Source organism: Ornithorhynchus anatinus, chromosome 3 (assembly GCF_004115215.2).
Source record: "Ornithorhynchus anatinus isolate Pmale09 chromosome 3, mOrnAna1.pri.v4, whole genome shotgun sequence".
NCBI classification, from domain to species: Eukaryota; Metazoa; Chordata; class Mammalia; order Monotremata; family Ornithorhynchidae; genus Ornithorhynchus; species Ornithorhynchus anatinus.
Window position 1 is genome coordinate 44,452,104 of NC_041730.1, and position 23,144 is coordinate 44,475,247.

Here is a 23,144-nt window from a genome sequence, read left to right on the forward strand (position 1 = left end):
ACTTTCTTAATTCATTAATTTTTAAGATGGACATATAAGCAAAAGTAAATGTTCTGAGAAACCTATAACGGAGTGTGGTTGCCCACAAAACCTCTATTAACTACATTATTGATAAAACCTCGTGTTGCAGTGAAAAGCAGTGTTGATGATTATCTTGTTTGCCCAAATGTGATGCTAGATGAAATAAATGCTAGCACTCAATTTCAATAATGAAGCATCAGAATGGAGATTTGAAATGATTGGAATCTTTTTTTTTTTTTTTTGGTTATGGCAGGGGGCATTTGTAGAAAAAAAATTTAAAGATAAAAAAAGCTACAGATAGGTTATATGAAGACAATGGGTAGATATCTAGGCTGTGGGTATACTCGGCAAATTGGTCTTTCCACTGGGAGAGACTTAAAAAATAAATTTATCAAAAAACATTAACTGTAGTATTGTAGATATTCTATTGTTTTTGAAGAGGATGTGTAGTCTGAAGGCTTCAATTCAAAGAACACTGTCTGAAAAACAAATTAATCAGCAGAGATTAATTTTGCAGAGTTTGGAAAAAAGAAATATGAAATGAAGATGATGAAAAATAAAATTGGTAGCTCTTCTAGCCTGGAAAATTAAGCGTAAAAGGTCCAAATCTGTGAGAATTTAAATATATTGCATTTAGTTTTAATTTAGTGTTTGTAGGAAAATAGGGTTAAAAATAACTAGCTTATTTTGATTTTATACACTTTTAAAAGAAGAGAGTATGCTTGTGTGTGTTTACGAAAACACTGCTGTTCAGCTCAGTGCCCTAGCAGGACTCTCTTTAGGTCACAATTGCACAATTCTAACACTGTAGAAAGGCTCGTTGCTTTTGTTTCAAAAAAAAAAGAATCCTTTTGGAACTCTTCATTTTCAGTCACTTGTAGATGTCTGAAAAATGCCCTTGAGGGCTGAGCCTCTCTGGTTAATTTTTCTGAAAGACGACTTTTTTTTTTTTTTTAAAGACAACTGGAATTTTTTTTCTTGGTTCACTCATCACCATTTTCTCATTGCAGCTTAGCAGACTTTTCCACATGGAAACCTCAATCGTACATCACAATTTAACATTGAGAGACAAAAAGCATTGCCCGTGGATAGTACTAGCTTTGCCAAATTTTTGAAAATGAAGGAATAATTTGGAATTGAATAGATTTATTAATGTTTTTGAAGGCAATTGTGTGTCCAGCCAAAAGTAAGACTAAATTTTAGAGCCTTGAGTGATTAGGCTAGTGGACAGACTTAATAATTGTACTTACTTCAAGTGGTTTGTTTTATAAATGCTCTCAATCTCCCTTCACATTTAAAAAAAATTTTAAAACTTGTGTGCTTTTCTTTAAAATAAACAGAATTTATTTATTTTCAAAAACAGTGGTGTGATCATTTTATTTGGTAAAGAAAATATTTCTAAAATAAGTAAAGAAATGAAAATTGAATGCCATGAAAAATCTAGAAAAATTAGTAAAGGAGGATGGATGGTTAAAGGCTGTATTCAGGTCTGCCATTTTACAAAGTGAAAGTTCTCTCACTACATGTTTAAATACTCAGACTAAAGGAAAGTTAACAGTTATCTACAAAATCCACATGCTTCCGTACTAGTAATAACTCACACTTTGCTGCCATTAGGAGGATTTTTGAAGTTATTCTGCGCAGTCGGACTCAGAGGTTACTGAGTTCCTGTGGTCCCTCTGATTAGCTCCAGGAATCCACCTAATTGACAGTAGCCGAGTGGGCATGCTGGAATCATTTCTGCCCCTGCTCCCCACAACTTCCCAGGGCCAAGCTGTCTGCCTTTTGGGGACTTCCTTGAGAGCAACCAGGGGGGGATGGAGAGGGAAAGGATAATTAGACACCCCCAAAATGTCATCTGTCCTTTAACTTGGCATACTAGTGCTAGGGAACCATGGGTTGGCTGGGAGGTGAGATTAGTTCTCTGGTGGAACAAATAATTCATTTTTTTTCTTCTCGGTGTAGTTCCCCTCTAACACTGCCTTGTTGTCTAGCATTAGGCTACTCCATGTAGATTTGGTCAAAAAGCAGAATTTTCACATAGAAAATTCCCTTCCCAAAAGCTCACCTACTTCCACAGAATCAGTAAATGTTATATTCTGGATTTTTACAAGAGCCCTAGAATGAATATATCCTATTGACATATAGTGGGAGCATAAAATTCAGTCAACTCTTGGGTTAGTATTTTCTGACTTGAACACTGTGGCTTTTGTGTTGGAGCTGTACTTTATTGCAGCACCTTTGCCGCCCTTTTCCTTTTTCCCTGGAAGAGAATAAAATAAAACCAGGAATACTATCTTAAACATAGATTTTTATGGAGGGATTGATAGTAGATTGTGTTTAGTGGTGACGGAACAGTGATTTCTTGAAGTAAGCTGCAGAGGTTGGGGGGGTTTGAAAAGAAAACAAATGTCTGGTGTGCCCTTTCCTTTGAACCCATGTTTAAAAGGTGAGAGGTTCTTCCATAAAGGGCAGAATCTTTGGGCTCTACTGTGACTCTTATCATCTCATTTCTTTTAAAGGAGTTATTGTAATAGCCCACATTAGTGGTACTTCTGTATCTACAACTAAGAGAAGCAGTGTGGCTCAAGAGAAGCAGTGTGACTCAGTGGAAAGAACCCAGGCTTGGGAGTCAGAGGTCTGGGTTCTAATCCCAGCTCTGCCACTTGTCAGCTGTGTGACTTTGGGCAAGTCATTTAACTTTTCTGGGCCTCAGTTACCTCATCTGTAAAATGGGGATTGAGACTGAGCCCCACGTGGGACAGGAACTGTGTCCAGCACGATCTGCTTGTATCCACCCCAGTGCTTAGTACAGTGCCTGGCACATAGTTAACTGCTTAACAAATACCATAATTATTATTATTATTACAACTACTCCATACTCAGATTCTTCTGTGGCTAGACAGAAAGTCAGAGGCACTGGCCTATTTGGGGTCTTCCATTGTTCATTTAAAGTAAAGGACTTCATAGGCCTCTCTATTAATGGGGCCATGGAGACTGCCTCAAAACTTTAGGTTCTGACCTGGGCCAGAGTGATATAGGGACTTTAGGGGATGCAGCCCAGGGCCATGGGGGAAAGAGAGAGCCCCATTAAAAAAAAATCCATGACTATGTACATATATATGGTTATATGTGTATATGTGTGTGTATATTATATAGATATATAATTATGGATTTACTTTTATATGTAATGATATATAGTTTTGGGGGATATAACAGTTGTGGTAAGAACTAGGCCAATTTCAATTAAAACTATTTTCTACATATTTTAAGATGGACATGTAACCACTGGACAGTCTTATGTTAATTAAAAGGAAAACACAACATAGCCTAATGGACAGATCATGGGGCTGGGAGTTAGAAGGACTGGGTTTTAATCCTGGCCCCGCCATTTGATTAATGTGTGATCTTGGGCAAGTCACTTAACTTCCCTGTGCCTCATCTGGAAAATGGGAATTGATTGTGGCCCCATATGGGACAGAGACTGATCCAAGCTCCTCAGCTTTGGAATTCTAGTCCAGTGTTGAGATCAGAATGGTAATTTGGTTTCATATTAGGAAAAATACTTGTACTGGGGCCTCACAAAATTTACCAGCGGCTCCCAAAAGACTATTAATGTGTCCCTGACCCTTCCAGAGTCTGCAGCTGATGCAGGATGGAGGAGTTGTGTGCTTCACTCAACCCACTTCGTTCCCAGTATATACAAGACTTTTGAAAGCTGGGAAGTCACCCATCTCCATGTGGTTCTTATTATTGGCCCAGAGGGGACCACTACTCTTATCAGCACACTGAAATTTATTTTTAACACTTTAATCTAATGTCAGTATACAGAAATTGATTATTTTTCTCATACTATGAGATGATTAATTGTTTGGGCTCTCACATTGGCCATATTGTTTCTTTTCTAAATTAAACAGAAACTCATACTTTCATTTGGACTGGACAGGGTGCCTTTCTGAGCATTTCCATTACAATATGTAACTACAGAGCACATGCTACATTTTTGCCGCACAAAAGACAATACAGTGTTGGCTCAGAGAAAACATCATGGTGAACTTGTCCCAAATTGAGCATTCAACCCAGTAAAATCAAGCAATCCACAAAAATTGATGGGAAAATAGAGCTTCCACCAAATGCTTTGGGAAAAAACTGTGGGAAGGAGCCTGAATGATCATTTCCATGGTTGTGTCAAAGCTACCGTGCTTGACATTTTGTAGTCTGAGTCTTTGAAATGTTAGAACACAGGTGGAAATATTGCATTTTCTTAGCCATTACAGCAAGATGTTATATACTCTGTGACTGAAATAAAGGACCTTTTTTTTTTTTTATAACTTTGTTATAGCTTTAACTGAGGAAGATTGAATCCACTTGAAAAACTAACTGCTTTGTAAGTGAAAATATGTTTAGAAACTCTCAACTTAGGGAAATTGTCTTGTAGTAGCCATTTTAACCATTATCTATGCATTGCCTTAATGGAACTCTCCGGAGGGGTCCTACATTTCCAAATTCACGGGTGACTCACTAAGGCTGGGCTCCTGTTGGTCAGTGTGAGTTCCTCGTGTAGATTAGAGTCAGCATAGTGATTTTTTTCAGTAAAAGTGATGACGAGGGACTTTCCCAATCTGACACAAGGTTTGCTTTGAACAAGTTTAGTGGGTTAGTCACTATCTCCTTTGAAAAGATAGGTTAAGATAAGGCTTTACGGAACTCATTCCTATGATTAGCATTCAGGAGAAGGCCAGTCTCTGGCTTGACTAGAGATCGAATTGCATCTTATCCCAAGAGAGGGTGATGTTCTCTGGGCAAGAGAAAGCCCTGAAAAGTTTACTTTCACTGTGGGCTGAGCTTGTGAATGAAAGTGAGGACCTGCAACTTGAAGAAGTTTCCGATTTGAGTGTATTAGTACTGTCTGACCAGATAAATGAGGATTTTTTTTAATTGTATCTGTTAAGCACTTACTATGTGCCAGGCACTGTACTAAGTGCTGGGGTGGATACAGGCTAATCAAGTTGGACACAGTCCAACAGACAGTGGGGCTCACAGTCTTAATCCCATTTTACAGATGAGGTAACTGAGGCGCAGAGAAGTGAAGTGACTTGCCCAAGGTCACATAGCAGACAAGTGACAGAGCCAGGATTAGAGCTCTGGTCCTTCTGACCCAGACCTGTACTCAACATTTAAATAAAAAGAGAACTCAGAACTTATGTACATATCTGTAATTTATCTTAATGTCTACCTCTCCCTCTAGACTTTAAGGTCCATGTGGGCAGGGGATGTGTTTACCAAACCTGTTGTACTCTGTCAAGCACTTAGTACAGAGCTCTGCACACATTAAGTACTCAATAAATATCACTGATTGGTTGACTGTAGAGTCCTATGTTACTCTTACAGGAAGACGTGTGGAGAAGACTGGCTGCTTTACAGGTAGAAGTGTAGCATATCTAAAAGGATTAGGGGAAGCTACAATAATTTGTCCTGCACTAGAGACTTTCCACTAATTTAGGGATTCAAAATCTTCAGTGACCTTTCCTCATACTCCCACCCATCCCTTTCTTCTAGGAACCATGTCATTTATAGCAGTGTCTTTCCCGAAATTCAAAGCAAACTTAAATTTCACCAGCTAGAAAGTTTGGAATAATAGGGATTCCTTGGATTTCAGTTTGAAATAATAAGTCTTTACTATTTCTTCACAGTGAGGGTGGTCTTGCAGTTTTGTCTGGATTTACTATTGTAAATTCTTCTTTTTAGATTGTAAGCTTCTTGACGGCAGGGATCTCTCAAGCCCGCAACCTTGGTGTCATCCCTGAATCAGCTCTCTCGTTCACCCAACACATCCAATCCGTCACCAATGCCTGCCGGTCTCACCTTTACAAAATCACCAAGATCCACCCTTTCCTCTCCATCCAAATGGCTATCTTACTGGTACAAGCTCTCATAATATCCCAACTGGATTACTGTCAGCCTTCTCTCTGATCTCCCTTCCTCCTGTCTCTCCCCGCTCCTGTCTCTTCCGCTGCCCAGATCATCTTCCTGCAGAAATGCTCTGGGCATGTCACTCCCCTCCTTAAAATCCTCCAGTGGTTGCCTATCAACCTCCACATGAAACAAAAACTTCTCACTCTGGGCTTCAAGGCACTCCATCACCTTGCCCCCTCCTACCTCTCCTCCCTTCTCTCTTTCTACTGCCCACCCTGCAAGCTCCGCTCCTCTGCCGCTCACCTCCTCACTGTTCCCCGTTCACGCCTATCCCGCTGTTTGACCTCTGGCCCACGTCCTCCCGCTGTCTTGGAATGCCCTCCCTCCTCACCTCCACCAAACTCTCTTCCCCTCTTCAAAGCCCTACTGAGAGCTCACCTCCTCCAAGAGACCTTCCCAGACTGAGCTTCCCCTTTTCCCTCTGCTCCCTCTGCTGCCTCTCTGACCCCCTCTTCACCTCCCCTCAGCTAAACCCCTTTTTCCCCCCCATCCCTCTCCCTCCCCTCAGCACTGTGCTCATTTGTATATATTTTTATTACCCTTTTTATTTTGTTAATGAGGTGTACATCCCCTTGATTCTATTTATCATGATTAAGTTATCTTGTTTTTGTCCCTCTGTCTCCCCCGATTAGACTGTAAGCCCGTCAGTGGGCAGGGATTGTCTCTATCAGTTGCCAAACTGTACATTCCAAGTGCTTAGTACAGTGCTCTGCACATAGTAAGCTCTCAATAAATACTATTGAATGAATGAATCTTGTCTACAGTTGGTACAGTTGTACTGCATTGCATTCTCCCCAAAACTTAGTACAGTGCTTTGCTCAATAAAGTACGCAAAAAACACCCTTGATAGGTTGAGTGATAGAAATTACAATGTTTGCCTTTTACAGTCCCTCTGACCAGAAACTAGGTTCATGAATTGTTGGCCTAATTGCATATTTAACAAGTAAATTAACAGATCAAAATTGATCAAAAAATGAGCCAAGAATATAATTTTAAAGTCTGTTTCTGGTTTTAAGTGAAGAAAAACCACAAGATCTACTTCATAAAAGTCAGTGGCCCATTTAAGTGTTCATTTGAAGCACCAAAGCTTTTGCACAAGCTAAAAGTAAGCAATCTACAACTGCATTTACAATTAAAGACAGTGAGACTCTACAAAAATATTTAGAATGTAAGAAGTACTGTGTTTGCCACATAGTAAGTGCTAAACAAATACTATTACCAATAATATCATCATTATCATTAGGTCAATTTTGGGACCCCAGTATCCTCAATCTGATTAGCTATTCAACACACTCTCAGCTAGCTCAGTACTTATACAGAAGAAACAATGTAAGTCCAATCACTTTAATAATATATATACTTGTGTTATAACCACAGTAAGCAATACATCTCCATGTAACATCTACAGGCAAATATCTCATCACAGTATGGGATATAATGGAGACAGGATAGGTTATCTCAGCATTCTTCAATATTGATTAAGTGCCTACTGTCTGCTGAGCACTTTATTAACTGCTTCGGAGCATTCAATGCAAATAGACAACAGGGTTCCTGCCTTTGAGGTGATAACAATCCAATAGGATGGTGATTACTTCTTAGGAGATGTCTTTGACAGGGTTATTCCTGCTTCTCCATCTTTGTCTCTACCTTTGAGAATTTTTAAGTACTGATCTCTTATTTTCAGGTGCTTTGGTAATCCATCTGACAATTATTAGTTCAAATAAATTAGACTTACAACAGATATCTGGGTGGCCCAGATAAGTCATTGCCTGGTCCCAGGCTGGAACTGGCTACGACAGAGGCATTTGATTGTCTCCCAGTCAGTAAAACAATAATAATTATTGAGCACTTACTGAAAGCAGAGCACTGAATTAAGCACATGGGTGAGTACAGTGCAACAGAGTTGATAGACTAATTCCCTACCCCTACAGAGCTTACATTGTAGGCAGGGAGCCAAGTTATGGTTAGGGAACACATATTTCAACTTTATAATCTACGTTTCCAAGAGCCTAGTAATAATAATAATAATAATAATGTTGGTATTTGTTAAGTGCTTACTATGTGCAGAGCACTGTTCTAAGTGCTGGGGTAGATACAGGGTAATCAGATTGTCCGTGAGGCTCACAGTCTTAACCCCCACTTTACAGATGAGGTAACTGAGGCCCAGAGAAGTGAAGTGACTTGCCCACAGTCACACAGCTGACGAGTGGCAGAGCCGGGATTCAAACCCATGATTTCTGACTCCCAAGCCCGGGATCTTTCCACTGAGCCATGCTGCTTCTGTGCTTGGTACACTCTAAATGCTCAAATACTGTTAACTGATAGATTGTCAAACCAAGAAGCTGTTCTGAAGTGGAAATATCAGAACTCTGTCCCACAGAGTGCTACAGCAAATGTGGGATCCTGGAACCTGAAATCCTTAGGACAACTTTGCAAATGAGCTTTTGACTACTTCAGGCTCAACCCAGTTGACTTCTGACACAACTGCTTTGTCTCCCTCTACTTAAAGTGGGGGCTTTGAGGAGCAGAAGCACCCAAACCTGACCAGTCTTATCCCTAGGAGTGTGGATCTCTCCCGGCCTCTCCTCCTTTGGTATCATAAACTCTCTCCTTTGGTATCATAATCATTCCTTGCCAATAAAGCCATTGTGATGTCAGTACAATCTTTTCTGTCCCACATAATTACACATGTGTAATGGGAAACTCTTGTACTGATAACACTAATAGTTTGCACATTAAATCAAACTGGTCTCCATTCCCAGGACACATCTCATACACTTGAGTCCTCTAATGATTTTCTCAGATTGCCCCTTGTCCTCTGGTAAATGGATATATTGGTCAACCAATCAATAAAATTTGAGTACCTACTAGGTGCTGAACACTATATTAAGCAGTTGAAAGCACAATGTTTAGAAGACATGATCTTTTTATATATCTGCTACTGTCTGTGTGCTTGGAGAAGATGGCTACTAAATTCCCATAGAAATTGGAATTTAGCATCTGTTCATCAAAGTGGCTTATTAAAAACTTCTCTTAGTTCTTCAATAACGTGTCTTTTCACTATGTATTTTGGTTAGAATTCTGTTTGAGCAATAGGGATAATTCTGACATTGTTTGTCTATTTGGATAAAACCCCTTGCAGTGCTAAGAGCCACAGATGTGCACGTGTGTGTGTAGTCGACAGATCAAGGCTGATATACACTATAGTACATGATGAATGCCTCATTTAGAAAAACTCACATGTAACCGGTGTGTTAGAGGAGAACTCAGTGTACTAGCAAAATATAAAGAATAACAACTTCTTGCTAAAGAGAACGTATGGAGAGAGGAATTGAGACAAGGTGATTTTCTTTAGCAGATTATTCTTACAAATACACTAAACAAGTAATAAATATCAGACCAAATTCTTGCCTCAAAACAGAATGTTCTTTCATTTTGAGGGCTTGAAAAAATGTTGACATTTTCCCAACACCTGAAGAGCTACATGTAAAATTTTAGTGACTAGCTAAAATGGAGTTGATTTCCTATTCATCAAGCCTGAAGGTCTAATACTGAGATGAGGTAGACCGTATGAATGATCAGTTCTCACTGTAATTTGTAAATGTAGCCACCATTATCTTATGAGCTGCACTTACTCTAGGAGAGCACTAACCAACTTCAAGATGTGCTGTATGCACTAATAAGGTTGGTGTGGTGGATTATCAGATCTGCCGTTTGGGAAGAACTCCTTGGTTGTGGCAGTACAGAATTCCCGCCATAACCCATCCTATCCCTCTGCTCTGCTTCCACCCCCCGTGCACAAAGATAATACAAAAGTAATTTCCCTAATACACACAAAAGTAATTTTTCCAATATATATACAAAAGTAATTCCCTCCAGCATTCTGCTGCCGGGCAGAAGATATAGCGATTACCTTTTACCCTGGGAGAATTATTGCTTTAAGGAGCCACGTATCAGCATTTCAGTGGAGGGCGAAATAGACAAAATCAGATCATCTTTTATTTCTACCTATTTCATGTTTGGCTGCAGAAATCATAAACACTGACCTAAAAAGTTCATATGTATTCCTATTACTTTAGTAAATACTTGAACAAGTATATTTTTGGTTTGGGTTTTTGGGGGTTTCTTTTAGTGTAACGTGGTTTGGCCTTGCAATTTAGGGTTTGGCTAAATCCTGAATTGTGTATAGCTGCAGTGGTGACTGCTGTTCAAAATACACAAGCTTGCTTTATTGCCAATGTTCTTTTAATATGTTTATAGGCAGTGATGACCTTTTCATACCTTGAATGCATAATGATGGCCAGCACATCCAGCTTAAGAATTAGATCACTGTCTGCATTGCACTTTGTAGTATGAAAGATGGGAAGAAGACAGAGTGCAGTGGGCCTAGTCAGATAGAGTTAGCTGATAATAGAACAGTGTTGGTACAGCTGGTCAGCAGTGAAAAGACTCAGTGTTTTCAGGACATTTGTTGATATAATAGTGTGGGGGGAAAACACCCACATTATATACTTTGTGAAGGTCACCCGTGTTCAAATTTTGGAATTTCCTATATGTATAAACCAAACGTTACTAACTCATAAGTAAAGGAACTGGATAAAAATCAGCTCTGGATAGATGAGTTCATTTTTGCAGAGACACAGGATTGGATTTAAAATCCTTTTCAATTTTTTTTTAAAGGTACTTGTTAAGCGCTTACTTTGTGCCAAGCACTGAACTGCGTGCTGAGACAGATGCAAGATAATTAGACTGGACACAGTCCCTGTCTCACGTAGGACTGATAGTCTGTCAGAGGAAGGAGGTTTTAATCTCCATTTTCTGGATGAGCTGAGGCAGAGAGAAGTTAAGTGACTTGCCCAAGGTCACACAGCAGACAAATGGCAGAGCTGGGATTAGAACCCAAGTTCTCTGACTCCCAGGCCCACGCTTTTTCTACTAGGCAACATTGCCTCCTGATTTTTTATTGTCCCATAACCTTCCCCTCCAAAACACACTCAAGTCCTCTCATCTGTAGTTTTATCTGACCCTCCAAAACCTTTCAATATTTTCTATGTCCGCAACAAATGCTTATTGAATATCCACATATTGCGCTATATCAGGGACTTAGCATCCATATTAAGAGGAAAAAGGGTACAAATAAATCAGTTGATCAATCAATGGTATTAACTGAGCACTTACTTTGTGCAGAGTACCGTACTAAGCACTAGAGTCCCTCAAGAAGTTTACAACTTAATAGGAAGAGACAAATTAGCAAAGACATAGTTGACATGGCAATTACACAAATGAGTTGAGAGGATGTTCTGGGTCATGGATTGTACTGGCAGGCTGGAGAATGGGAGTGAATAATCAGGGCAAGTTTCCTGGAGGAGGTGAGGGTTGAGCCATGAAAGAGAGGAGAGGGTAAAGTGGCTTCTTAGGCAAAAAACCTGGTGGCAAAAGATGAGGACTGACAGGTGGTCAGGTAAGCTTGGCTAAAATGGGAAGTTTTGATCCAGGCGAATCATAAATCTCTTTAGAGTTTGACTTTCACAGTTCTTGACAGTCCTTCTAGTATTACTAACTTGTCCCTTTTCAAATATACTTTTGATGGTTGTTTTTCTAAATATGCTTTTATGGCACCATCTCTGCAGGTTAAAGATGTTTAAATTGCTTGGAGAATCTGCTCCTTGTGGTCAGAAAACATTTTCTACCTCCCAAATGCTTAGTACAATGCATTGAACCCAGTGGATGCTCAATAAATACTGTAACTGCTAAAACTACTAGGGTTCAACTTTAAAGATTGCTCTGACAGGTTTTTGAAGGATTGACACTTTAAAGATGCAGTTCTCTCTTTCTAGAGCATTCTGTTGTGACCTGTCCAAATTCTCTGGTACAAAAATAACACAGTTTGGACATATTCATTAAATAGTATTTATTGAATGCTTACTGTATGCAGAGCACTGTACTCAGTGCTTGGAAAGTACAATCACAACAGAATGCTCAAGAATTACATAATAATATATATAATATACAGAAAAATTCATGTGAGCAGTGATACTGTCTTTGCCAAGATCAATTAAAAGATGTCAGAATCAAGTATAATTATATCATTTAATGAGTATAATATGTTTTAATATTAAGTGTACAGTTGGTTATTCATTCAAACTTGGTGACTAAGAGGCACTTTTAGTAGAAAGTGTGGTTTTAAAGGTATGGTTGAGAAGGCGTATATGACAGAAAACCTCATGATTACATCTTTTTATCTCCCTTTGGTTATATTTTTAACAAGTCATTAATGAAGCTGCCTACATAACCTCCTTTTTCTGGTATGCTAAAAGTGTTTTAGCCAAATTTGTCTATAAAACAATTCTGAGAAATATGATGTTAGACATTTGAAATTACACTAGTCAAGTTGTTAGTTTTTTAAAAAAATCCTTTCTGCAGAGTTTGGCCGTTCCCAAAACTGGACTTGAGAAATATTAAATCACTTTGAAAATGGGCAATTCGGGCAGGTCACGATGGAACATTTATTTAGGAATGAGAAAAACCTTGTGGTATGAAATGGTCACCTGTGGGCAGAGCCTCTTCATTTGGTTGCACAGAATATTGTACGCAGATTAACTTTTCTTATGGGCCTATGATCCCTGTTGGTTGCTACCCCAGACCTTCCTCAAGCATCAGGTTTCAGCTACACCCTATTCAACATCTTTGGGGCCCTTCTGGCTCCTTACAGCTATTCGGGCATCTTCCAAATATGATGGGTAGCATTCTTCTACCAGCATAGCAGCAAAGGGGAGGGAGACAACCCTCTCTTGACGTAGAACAGCCCATACTCCCTCTCTTTTGGGGACAGAATTGGTTCACCATATCTTGTGTACCCCAAGGATTTAATTTTTCTGGTCCTTTTCCATCCATTAATAAAAAACTATGGATTGAGTTCCTGCTGAAGCTAACTGATGTCGAGACCTGCATTGTTTTCCATTTAGTGTAAAACAAAAGCCTACTTTTACCTATTATTGTTTTTGCTTTATCATGGCTGATATTCACTCCAAAACTTTCATTAGTTCTACAGAGCTTGTCTGGTATTTTCTAAAACTGTGCAGTCAAGCTTGAATAGAACAAATCTCTTCCCTCCACCCTTGATGTTATAATCCCATAGAATCCTGACTCGTTCAGGCTGGCTGGGACCCAGTGGGGAATAGGTTGGGCTTGAATCAATCAGTCATTTACTGAGCACTTATTGTGTGCAGAGCACTGTACTAAGCATTTGGGAGAGCACAATATAAAAGAGTTGGTAGATATTTTCACTGCCCAAAAGGATCTTACAATGGAAAACAGCATGCTGTAGTGGATAGAGCAGGGCCTGCGAGTTGGAAGGTCATGGGTTCTAAACCTGGATCTGTCATTTGTCTGCTTTGTGGTCTTGGGCAAGTCACTTCACTTCTCTTTGCCTCAGTTACTTCATCTATAAAATGGGGATAAAGACTGTGAGCCCATGTGGGACAGGGACTGTGTCCAACCCAATCAGCTTATATCCACCCAACATTTAGTACAGTGCCAGCCACAGATTAAGCACTTAAATACCATTATTATACCTTTGGAACACTTTTTTTCCCCTCATTTAGCACTGTTTTATCAGTCTCTCCCTCCCTCCTCTGTCCCCCCTCCCATCTCCTGTGGTCTCCATGATGTTGGCCTGGGTTCAACATCTTAGGCCTGTGTAGGCCTCTCTTGTAGGGCTGCTCCAATCTGACATCCTGTGTCCTCTGGCTCTACTGAACCCATATCTTCCTCTTTAAATGGTTGGCAGGTACCTCTTGCTTCTCTCAACTGAAAGCTCATTGTGGGTGGGGAATGTGTCTATTGCTATATTGTACTATCCCAAGCACTTAATGCAGTGGTGTGTACACAGTAGGTGCTCAGTAAACATGACTGACTGACACTTCCTTTTCCACAAACATCCCACTCCTCCAGATTTTTCTTCAAATGTAGTTTGGGTGTTTATATACGTGTACCAGCTTCTTCCAAGCCACTCGGTATTATACTCTCCCAAGTACAGTGCTCTGCAAATATTAAGTGATCAATAAATATGACTGATGGATTGACTGTCCCAGTGTCTATCCTTCCCTCCTGTTCCACTCCTTCTACCCCCTTCTCTGAGTTGACTGATCTCCTTGATGCTTGGGCTACCCCTGCAGTTTCCCTTCTCCACAACTGGTGAAAAATATCCTTTTATCTATGTTCGCAAGTGAAACATTGCTATCATTTCTCCCTTGCTTGACCATTATGTAATTTTTAATGGTATTTGTTAAGCATTTGCTATGTGCCAGACATTGTTCTAAGCATTGCAGTAGGTAATAATAATAATAATAGTAGTGTATCCATTAAGCGCTTACAATGTGCCAGGCACTGTACTAAGTACTGGGTTGGATACAAATAAATCAAGTTGAAAACAGTTCCTGTCCCACCTGGGGCTCACAGTCTCAATCCCCATTTTGCAGAAGAGGTAATTGAGGCACAGAGAAGTGAAATGAATTGCCCAGGGTCACACAGCAGACAAGTGGTGGAGCTGGGATTAGAACCCATGACCTTCTGATGCAAAGGAATCACATTGGACACAGTCACCATCCCGCGTGGGGCTCAAAGTCTTAACCCCCATTTTACAGATAAGGTAACTGAGGCACAGATAAGTTTTTTGACTTGCCAAAGGTCACATAGATAACTAACTGGTGGAGCTGAGATAAGAACCCAGGTCCTTCTGACTCCCAGGTCCATGCTCTATCCACCAGACCACACTGCTTCTGTACACTTTTTCACCTCCAGTGATTTTCACAAAGGGAGTCATAGAAAATATGAGATGAAGTCAGATGTTTGTAAAGTCGTAATGTTCAGATAGAGAAGGAAGGGAGCAGGAGACCATGATGAAGTAAAAACCTGTAGCCCTAAATGGTGTGAATACAGAGCGGAGGGAGTCACCACAGCCCAGTCAGGTCTTGAGGTGAGGCTGTGAGATTAGTTAGAGCTGCATTCTGGATGGTTAATAATTTTAAATGATAATCACAATGATGTCCCTGAGACAGATTGTGATGGGCTCCCGAGGGAAGTTGCCCACAGCGAGGATGAAGTTGCTCTTGATTCAGGAGATGTATTTGAGAATTAACTGAGTTGGGGAGGGTAGCAATCCAGTGGGGGAAAGGGTATGTGTTCCCCTGTCCTAGCTGGGAAGGTTATCCAGCCTTTTTGGGAAGGGAAGGGGGAGGAGGGGAAGGAGAAAGGGGGGGTGGAGAGAGAGAGAGAGAGACTGAGCACAATGTGGTCTATTCCTGCAGTGCAAGCAATTTTCATTTTTCTTACTGTCTAGGGAAAGCAAAGCATTCTTAGGCTAGCGTAGACACTGATAAGATTGTAGCTGCCGAGACTATATGTTTGCTTTGTAATATATTTCACAAAAATTTCAATTTGCCCACAGTAATGGGAAGGAAGATGCCAAATAAGAAAGCTCTACTGCATAGAATCACAATTCTGCCCTGGTTGCTGGTGAGATCTCAGTGGATTAGTGAATTTTCTCTCTGGTAACAGCATTATTAATTTCTAACCCTTGAGGGGACAATCCATTAATTGTAGGTTGAAGCTAAAATTTCTTTTCCAGTTTCCAATTAGGCTCAACAGTGACAGACAGTCTGGGTGCCTTGTAATCATATAATCTGTTCTTTGTTTTGGTAACAAGGGGTCAAAGATTAGTCAAAATTAAGTAAAGGAAAAGTAGAAACATTTGTAGGTTGTACCCCGGAATCTTTTCTTCTCGCCCTGAGCGAAATGGCATTTACAAAACAAATACTGTTTCTATAATTTGAAAGCACAATTAAGCAGCAGTGGGACTTGCACTACCAGACAACATTTTATTTTTATTGTTGGCACAATTTGCAATCTTGTTGTATATTGGATCACACATTCATTGAGCATTTCTGGCTGTGGATAATATTTGCATCTCATAACTCATTTCCCATCAAACTTCCACTGGGGGTCCAGTGAGACATATAGTCAGGGCTGGCTTCAGATGACAGGAAGTGCTTAGTACAGTGCTCTGCACATAGTAAGCGCTCAATAAATACTACTGAATGAATGACAGGAAGGTGAGCAACCTTGTCAGAGTGCCAGTGAGTGGGAGTGAAGGCTCCTCCCAGACATGGCAGAGGCCAGACCTTTTCCTCCCCCTGCCCCACTTTCAGATTATTGCAGCAGGTTTGTTTGCTGACTGATATGGATGTGGGGAAGCAGCATGGCCTAGTGATCAAAGCACGGGCCTGGGAGTCAGAAAGACCTGGGTTCTAATGCCAGCTTTGCCACTTGTCTGCTGTGTGACCTTGGACAAGTCACTTCACTTCTCAGTGCCTCAGTTACCTCATCTATAAAATGGGGATTAAAATTGTGAGCCCTAAGTGGAATAGGGACTGTGTCCAAACTGACTACCCCAGTGCTTGACACATAGTAAGTGCTTGACAGAGGAGCAGATGGCCAAGGGGCAAGAGCATGGGCTTGGGAGTCAGAGGTCATGGGTTTTAATCCCAGCTAGGCCACCTGTCTGCTGTGTGACCTTGGGCAAGTCACTTCACTTCTCTGTGCCTCAGTTACCTCACCTTTAAAATGGGGATTGAGACTGTGAGCCCCACGTGGGACAACCTGATTACCTTGTATTTACCCCAGCATTTAGAACACTGCTTAGCACATAGTAAGCACTGAACAAATACCATAAGTATTATTATTAAATATAGTTATTATTATTATCGTTATTCAATTGTGGGTCCAGGTCAGGATCTCAGGGCTTGGCAGGCCAGAAAAGGGGGAGACGGTGATGTGGTGAGGGTGTCAGTGGAGAGACCCTCTTTGGAGAGATTTCCCCAAAGAGTTACGGGTGACATTGTTACATTATTCTGTGTGCCATGGAGTTTAAGATAATGACATCACTTAGTAACAGTGGTATTTGTTAAGCACTCACTTTGTGTCAAGCACTGTTCTAAGAGTCTCTAATTCTGGCTCCGTCACTTGTCTGCTTTGTGAACTTGGGTGAGTCACTTCACTTCTCTGGGCCTCAGTTACCTCATCTGTAAAAAGGGGATTAGGCATGGATTGTGTTTAATATGGTTATCTTATATCTACCCCAGTGCTGAGTACAGTGCCTGGCACAGAGTAAACGCTCAGCAAATACCTAAAAAAAAAATAATGGAAAGGGAGGGGGCAGTTAATTTTTCCCTGCCCCAGGGAGGCTAGATATTTGAAGCTTGCCCTACACTGGGTTCTGACACAGTGGGGGGCTTTCACTATATATTTTGGCTAGAATGATGAGGGAATTAGGGATGTGTCTGGATGTGGCTCACCAAGGTGTTTTTGGTTTTTTAAAAAATTGCATTTTTTAAGCTCTTACTGTGTTCCAGGCACTGAACTAAGCACTGGAGTAGATATATTCTAATAAATTAGGACACAGTCCATATCTCACATGGGGCTCACAATTTTAATCCCCATTTTCAGATGTGGTAACTGAGGCACATTAGAGGTTAATGACTTGTCCAAGGTCGCACAGCAGACAAGTGGCAGAACCGGGATTAGCACCTAGATTCTTCTGATTCCCAGGCCCATACTCTATCCACTAGGCCACGCTGCTGTGTTTGGAAAAAAAGTTGGAAAAAATAATTTGTACCTATGCACGTGGCATCCAGTTGGGTGAGGTCAACAGTGTGAATTGTTTCTAAAGTGGAGTTTTGTGAGAATGAAGTGCCTACAGTATAGGAAAACTAGGTCTATATCACACTTATGCCAATTCCTTACGCTGTAAGACCTTTTCTGATATGTAATAATAATAATGTTGGTATTTGTTAAGCGCTTACTATGTGCCGAGCACTGTTCTAAGCGCTGGGGTAGACACAGGGGAAGCAGGTTGTCCCACGTGGGGCTCACAGTCTTAATCCCCATTTTACAGATGAGGTAACTGAGGCACAGAGAAGTTAAGTGACTTGCCCACAGTCACACAGCTGACAGGTGGCAGAGCTGGGAGTCGAACTCATGACCTCTGACTCCGAAGCCCAGGCTCTTTTCCACTGAGCCACGCTGCTTCCCAGCGTGTATGTAGACATTCTTGCTACCTTAGATAATTAAAATTGAATGTTTGACCAATCATATCCACATTTCAGCTCTTAGCTTGCCTGATGCCTTATTTCCCCCTCGGTTGCAATTATGAGATTGGTTCTGTCTAGTAGCTTTCTGATTCTCAAATCCTAGCACAATGGAAGTGCCCAGAAACATTTAAAACACACGATACATGAAACCATGCCTTTGATTGGTTTTGTCTTGTAGCTTTCTGACTCTTAAATCCTAGCACAATGGAAATGCCCAGAAACATTTAAACACACCACACATGAAACTATGCCTTTTTGTTGAAGGTGATGCTGTTATTTCATTTTTGAAAAGTTGCTTTTGTCTCAGTGACTTGATACTCATGCTAAATAGGACTCGTTCATTGAAATAAAGAATTACTGTATCAGCACCAGTTCTAGATAGTTAAGATTCTTTTTTACTCTATTTCTTGCATTGTTCAGCAGCCTGTGCAATCTCCTCTAATTTTCTGACTGTCTTAAGAGAAGCTAATTGGCTGTGAAAAATGAGGAAAGAATGTCACTGCCTCTATCAACAAATCTGCTCCAGCAACTTGAGTGACAGAGCATACTCAGACCTGCTTTGTAAATTAGTTCATTGGCTGAGCTGATCATTAATACACAGGAAAGTATTAGCTATTAATCGCATCATATTTCTGGCACCATCAACTGGAGCAAACAAGAAGATTGGCAACATCTTGGTTCCTAAAATTAGGCGTCAGGACCCTGAAAGTTTACGATAATTCTGGTATTGGGATTTGGGGCCAAGACTCACCTGATTGAGAAAGAGCTGCCATATAGAACTTTATGAATTTTTCCTTTTTTTTTTCCTGCCAGGTAAGTCTTTGTGAATTATGCTGCCTGCCTGAGGATAATGATTGGCAAAGCCTCTTTTTTACCAAGAGGTTTCCCTTTTCCATCAGGCACACCTGCTATTTAATCACAATGTACATGTGTGCGTGTGCGGGTACCCGTGCATGCTTCTATTGCTTTGTATTTATTTGAAGTAATACATGTGAGGGGTAAAATGCATTTAACTGTTATGGGATCTGTTATGTCTGCTTTAGGGTCGACCCTATCCCATATGACACTCCAAAACCAGCGGGCCACACGCGGTTTGTCTGCGTCTCAGACACACACTCCAGAACAGATGGCATCCAGATGCCTTATGGGGACATCCTTCTCCACACAGGCGATTTCACCGAGCTGGGACTGCCCTCAGAGGTTAAGAAGTTTAATGACTGGTTAGGTAAGGAATTATTGCATTTTGGTGACCCCAATTAACCTTTTCTGTCCAAGTGTCAGTCAGTGACTTCTAATTGAATTAGAACACTTGGTAGCTAGCTCATCCGTTCTATGATGTGTGGTGTCTAGCCCTAATATAATTCTGTTAATTAAATATGAATTTTAGCTATTTAACATCAGTGTGCCTCATTTTAGTGCCCGGACCTCTGCGATCCGTGTCAGAGAGGAAAAAAAAAAAGCTGTGCGGAAAATCTCACGGCAGGCAATCATTTTTAAGTAAAGTGTTTACATAAGCTCATATGCACGCACAAGGTGAAACCAATGAAGTTTTATAGACTGTTGGAAGTTCAGGGGCCCTGTGGCCTTTCCCATACTGTGACCTGACCGTGATGTACAGGATTAAACAATTTCGGAAACTGAGAACGGTGTTATAGAAATGTGTAACCGGGAAAGACGGAGAACAGCTCCCGGGCGGAGTATCAGGGTGACGGCATATGGTCGGGAGTTTTTCCAAATGAATTTAAAGACTGTCCTGGAAGCTTCACACAGCCTCCATAGTCTCTCTGAATGAGTCAGGTAAAATGTGCCCACCTTCTCCCTGAAAACCCCAGGTACTGTCAAACTGTCCATTGACTTTAGTGTGACCATTAATAGGATAATAGCAGCACAGCGGGCGCCTTGAAAGACCAACAGAAAAGGGTTAAGCCCTAGATGTTGGATTTTCAGTCAGGCAGGTGCCAGACATTAGCATTACAAGGGAAATCATGCTGTCTGCCTTGTATTACCATTTCCCCTTGGGGCACTAGAAGGAAGAGCAATCTAAGAGATGGGGGGTGGGTAGGGGAGGTAGAAACTCTTCTGAGACATTAGCAAGGTATTTTGTGGTTTTGTTTTTAAAGCTTCTTGAAGACTATTCAACAGCCTTTTTTTTCCAAGGTTAATTCTTTCATTCCTTTTGATGACAGAATTGAGAAAGACAGCGGTACAGTGTCCTGGGTAATCTTGCTTCTGCCGCTGACCTTGTGGCAAACCCACTTAATCTCCCTTTCCCTTAGTTTCCCCCTCCCGGACAAAGGATGAAACCACCTGCCTCTCAGGATGGCTATGTAGATTAATCAGGAACCAATTGTGACTAATATATTCTTATCCTCCATAAATTAGTAGTATAAGTACTAGCAGGAGAGTGAAGTGAATGAACTATTTATCCATTAAACATTTGCAAGATAAACCCAAAATAGGTAGAGAAATATTTAATAACTTGAAAATGGGTAGGTGAGCATTGAACTTTCAAAAGGAAAATGCTTTGGAAATATAAGTAATAACAATATTCAGTGAAGTAAGACTAGGACAACACGGGGTGAAGTGAGACATTTTCTTAATTTGTCCATCTCGTTAGCCAAACTGCCTATAGAAGATTTTTTTTTTGTCTTGCATGTCTCCTTCATGGATCAAATTATTATTACGGTAGTAGTTACAGTAATAGAATTAAGCATCTTGGTATAGAGCAATGTATTTTATATTGGTAAAGTATATACAGGTGGAATTAGACATCATCCCCATCCCTTGGGGGGCTCACAGCCTAAGAATATGAATGGGGGGGTGGGGAGGAACTGGAGACAGACATCTGGAATTATGAAATGATAAATCATGAAAACACAAGGATAAAAGCAAAAATCAGAAGGGAGGTGGTTGCTAGAGAAGCAGCTCCTTGGGGCTCCCTGGGGAATTAGTCCATGGTTCACCCATATTGTTATATTGTACTTTCCCAAGCAGTACAGTGCTTTGCACACAGTAAGTGCTTAATAAATACGATTGAATAGTTGAACCACAACTCCAGCAGCCACTGGTCTTCCAGGGGTTTTCATTAATTCAATCATTTGAGCGCTTACTATGTGCAGAGCACTGTACTAAGCGCTTGGAATGTACAATTCGGCAAGAGATGGAGACAATCCGTGCCCAATGAGGGGCTCACAATCTAAATAGAAGCCTCAGGCCGTGGGTGTTTTTCTCTTTCCTGTTGGGGTGGAGGAAAGCAGGAGGGGATGGAGGCTCTCAGTGGTGCAGAGGAGAGCCAGTGCCCGGAGAGGCATGGTGGCGGTCGCACACCAGCAGCTCTTATCCTCCTGGCCCGGTTCCTTTGCTCAGCCGCAATAGATTGGGTCCGAGAGTGTTTATCCCTGCAGCCCGGCATCCAAGAGCAAATTAACCAGGCAGATGCTAAATCTCCACCGCCTTTCCATGGGTGGACATGCCATAAGACAGGCATGAAAATCAAATGCTGAGGCTTTCAAATGGACCTCTTAAATATGACCCCTCCCAACTTCTAACGTGGAGCAGCAATGGAGGAACCCATTTGGCAAAGGGTGCAAGGAGCAGAAAATCCCAGGACCCTCTGGGAACTGTGAGTCCCTTGTGGATCAGGGAATGTGTTTATCCTGAAAAACTTGTATCTACCCCGAGCACAGAACATAGTTTGACAGATAGTACGTGCTTCATAGATTTAAGAAAAAAGAATCCTCCACTAACCCTGGCACAAATTTATGGCCTCCTACTTCCCTCCGCAATCCCTTGGCAATTTCCTTGGCAATCGCTTCCCTGTTGCAGTCAGTAGTACTTCAAGGAAAGACTCTGGACTTTCTCCCTGGGACCTGTCCTGGTGACAAAGCAGATTCTAGGGAAGCACATATTCATAAAGCAGCATGACTCAGTGGAAAGACCCCGAGCTTGGGAGTCAGAGGTCATGGGTTCTAATCCCAGCTCTGCCACTTGTCAGCTGGGTGACTATGGGCAAGTCACTTAACTTCTCTGTGCCTCAGTTACCTCATCTGTAAAATGGAGATTAACTGTGAGCCTCACGTGGGACAACCTGATTACCCTGTATCTACCCCAGCGCTTAGAGCAGTGCTCTGCACATAGTAAGTGCTTAACAAATACCAACATTACTATTATTAAATGTTTGGCCTAGTGGTCTTCATGTGATTTTTTTTGATGTGTGGGGATTAGCACCCCTGAAATAGTGTTGCCTGAACCAAGGGTTATTTGGATGAATATCGGGAGAGTTTAGTATTAGTAAAAAATTAGTCGTGGGTTTTTTCATCACAAAAATAGATAAGATTAATTTGGAATTAATGACCACTAACATATAAATGACTATCGGGAAGTTTAAGGTTCCCTATAAATGCTAAACTTTTATGGCAGCAACACACCCCAGAGAGATTTATTGCAAGTAGCAAGTGAGCCAATTCTCATTCTTTGTGATTTCTATTTACATTCTTTCTGTATCTGGCGCTGATTGTTTTATAGTGCCTTTCCACATCTCCAACTTCCCACAGTTCTTTGCACAGGTAACCCCAGTTTTTCCAGGGTTTCTTTTTCTTCAGAAATTCTCTTTGTCTGGAAGCAATCTATATAATTGCCATTATGGCTTTTCCCCTTCCCTTTGCTCCTGGTATGGATCTAGTCTGAATCTCCTCCACTCACTGTCTTAGAGAGTTTATAATAAAACAAATAATTGTATTTGTTAAACAGTTGCTGTGGTCTAAGCACTGTACTAAAGGCTGGGGTAAAATACAAGACAATTTATTCTTCTTCACTTACATGACTACCATCTTCCCACAGATGACTCCCAAATCCTTCCATCCATCTCTACAATTTTCTCCTGCCTCCAGGACATGTCATTCTCATGTCCAGCCAACTTCATGTCCCCAGAACCCATCCTCTTCCTAACTTTTCTAGGTCTCTCAATAGACATTTTCCCTGTTTCAAAAGCCTCCAAGC

The 23,144-nt window shown here is 41.0% G+C and overlaps 1 protein-coding gene across 3 annotated transcripts in view; it reads left to right on the plus strand.

The window, feature by feature from the left end:
• Nucleotides 1-23,144, plus strand: part of MPPED2 (metallophosphoesterase domain containing 2) — a 159,653-nt gene that overhangs the window by 24,998 nt on the left and 111,511 nt on the right. For all 3 annotated transcript variants that reach the window (XM_001505927.4, XM_029061546.2, XM_029061545.2), the window contains exon 3: nucleotides 19,190-19,371. In XM_001505927.4, the coding sequence (XP_001505977.1) occupies nucleotides 19,190-19,371 (182 nt within the window). The remainder of the gene's footprint in view (nucleotides 1-19,189; nucleotides 19,372-23,144) is intronic.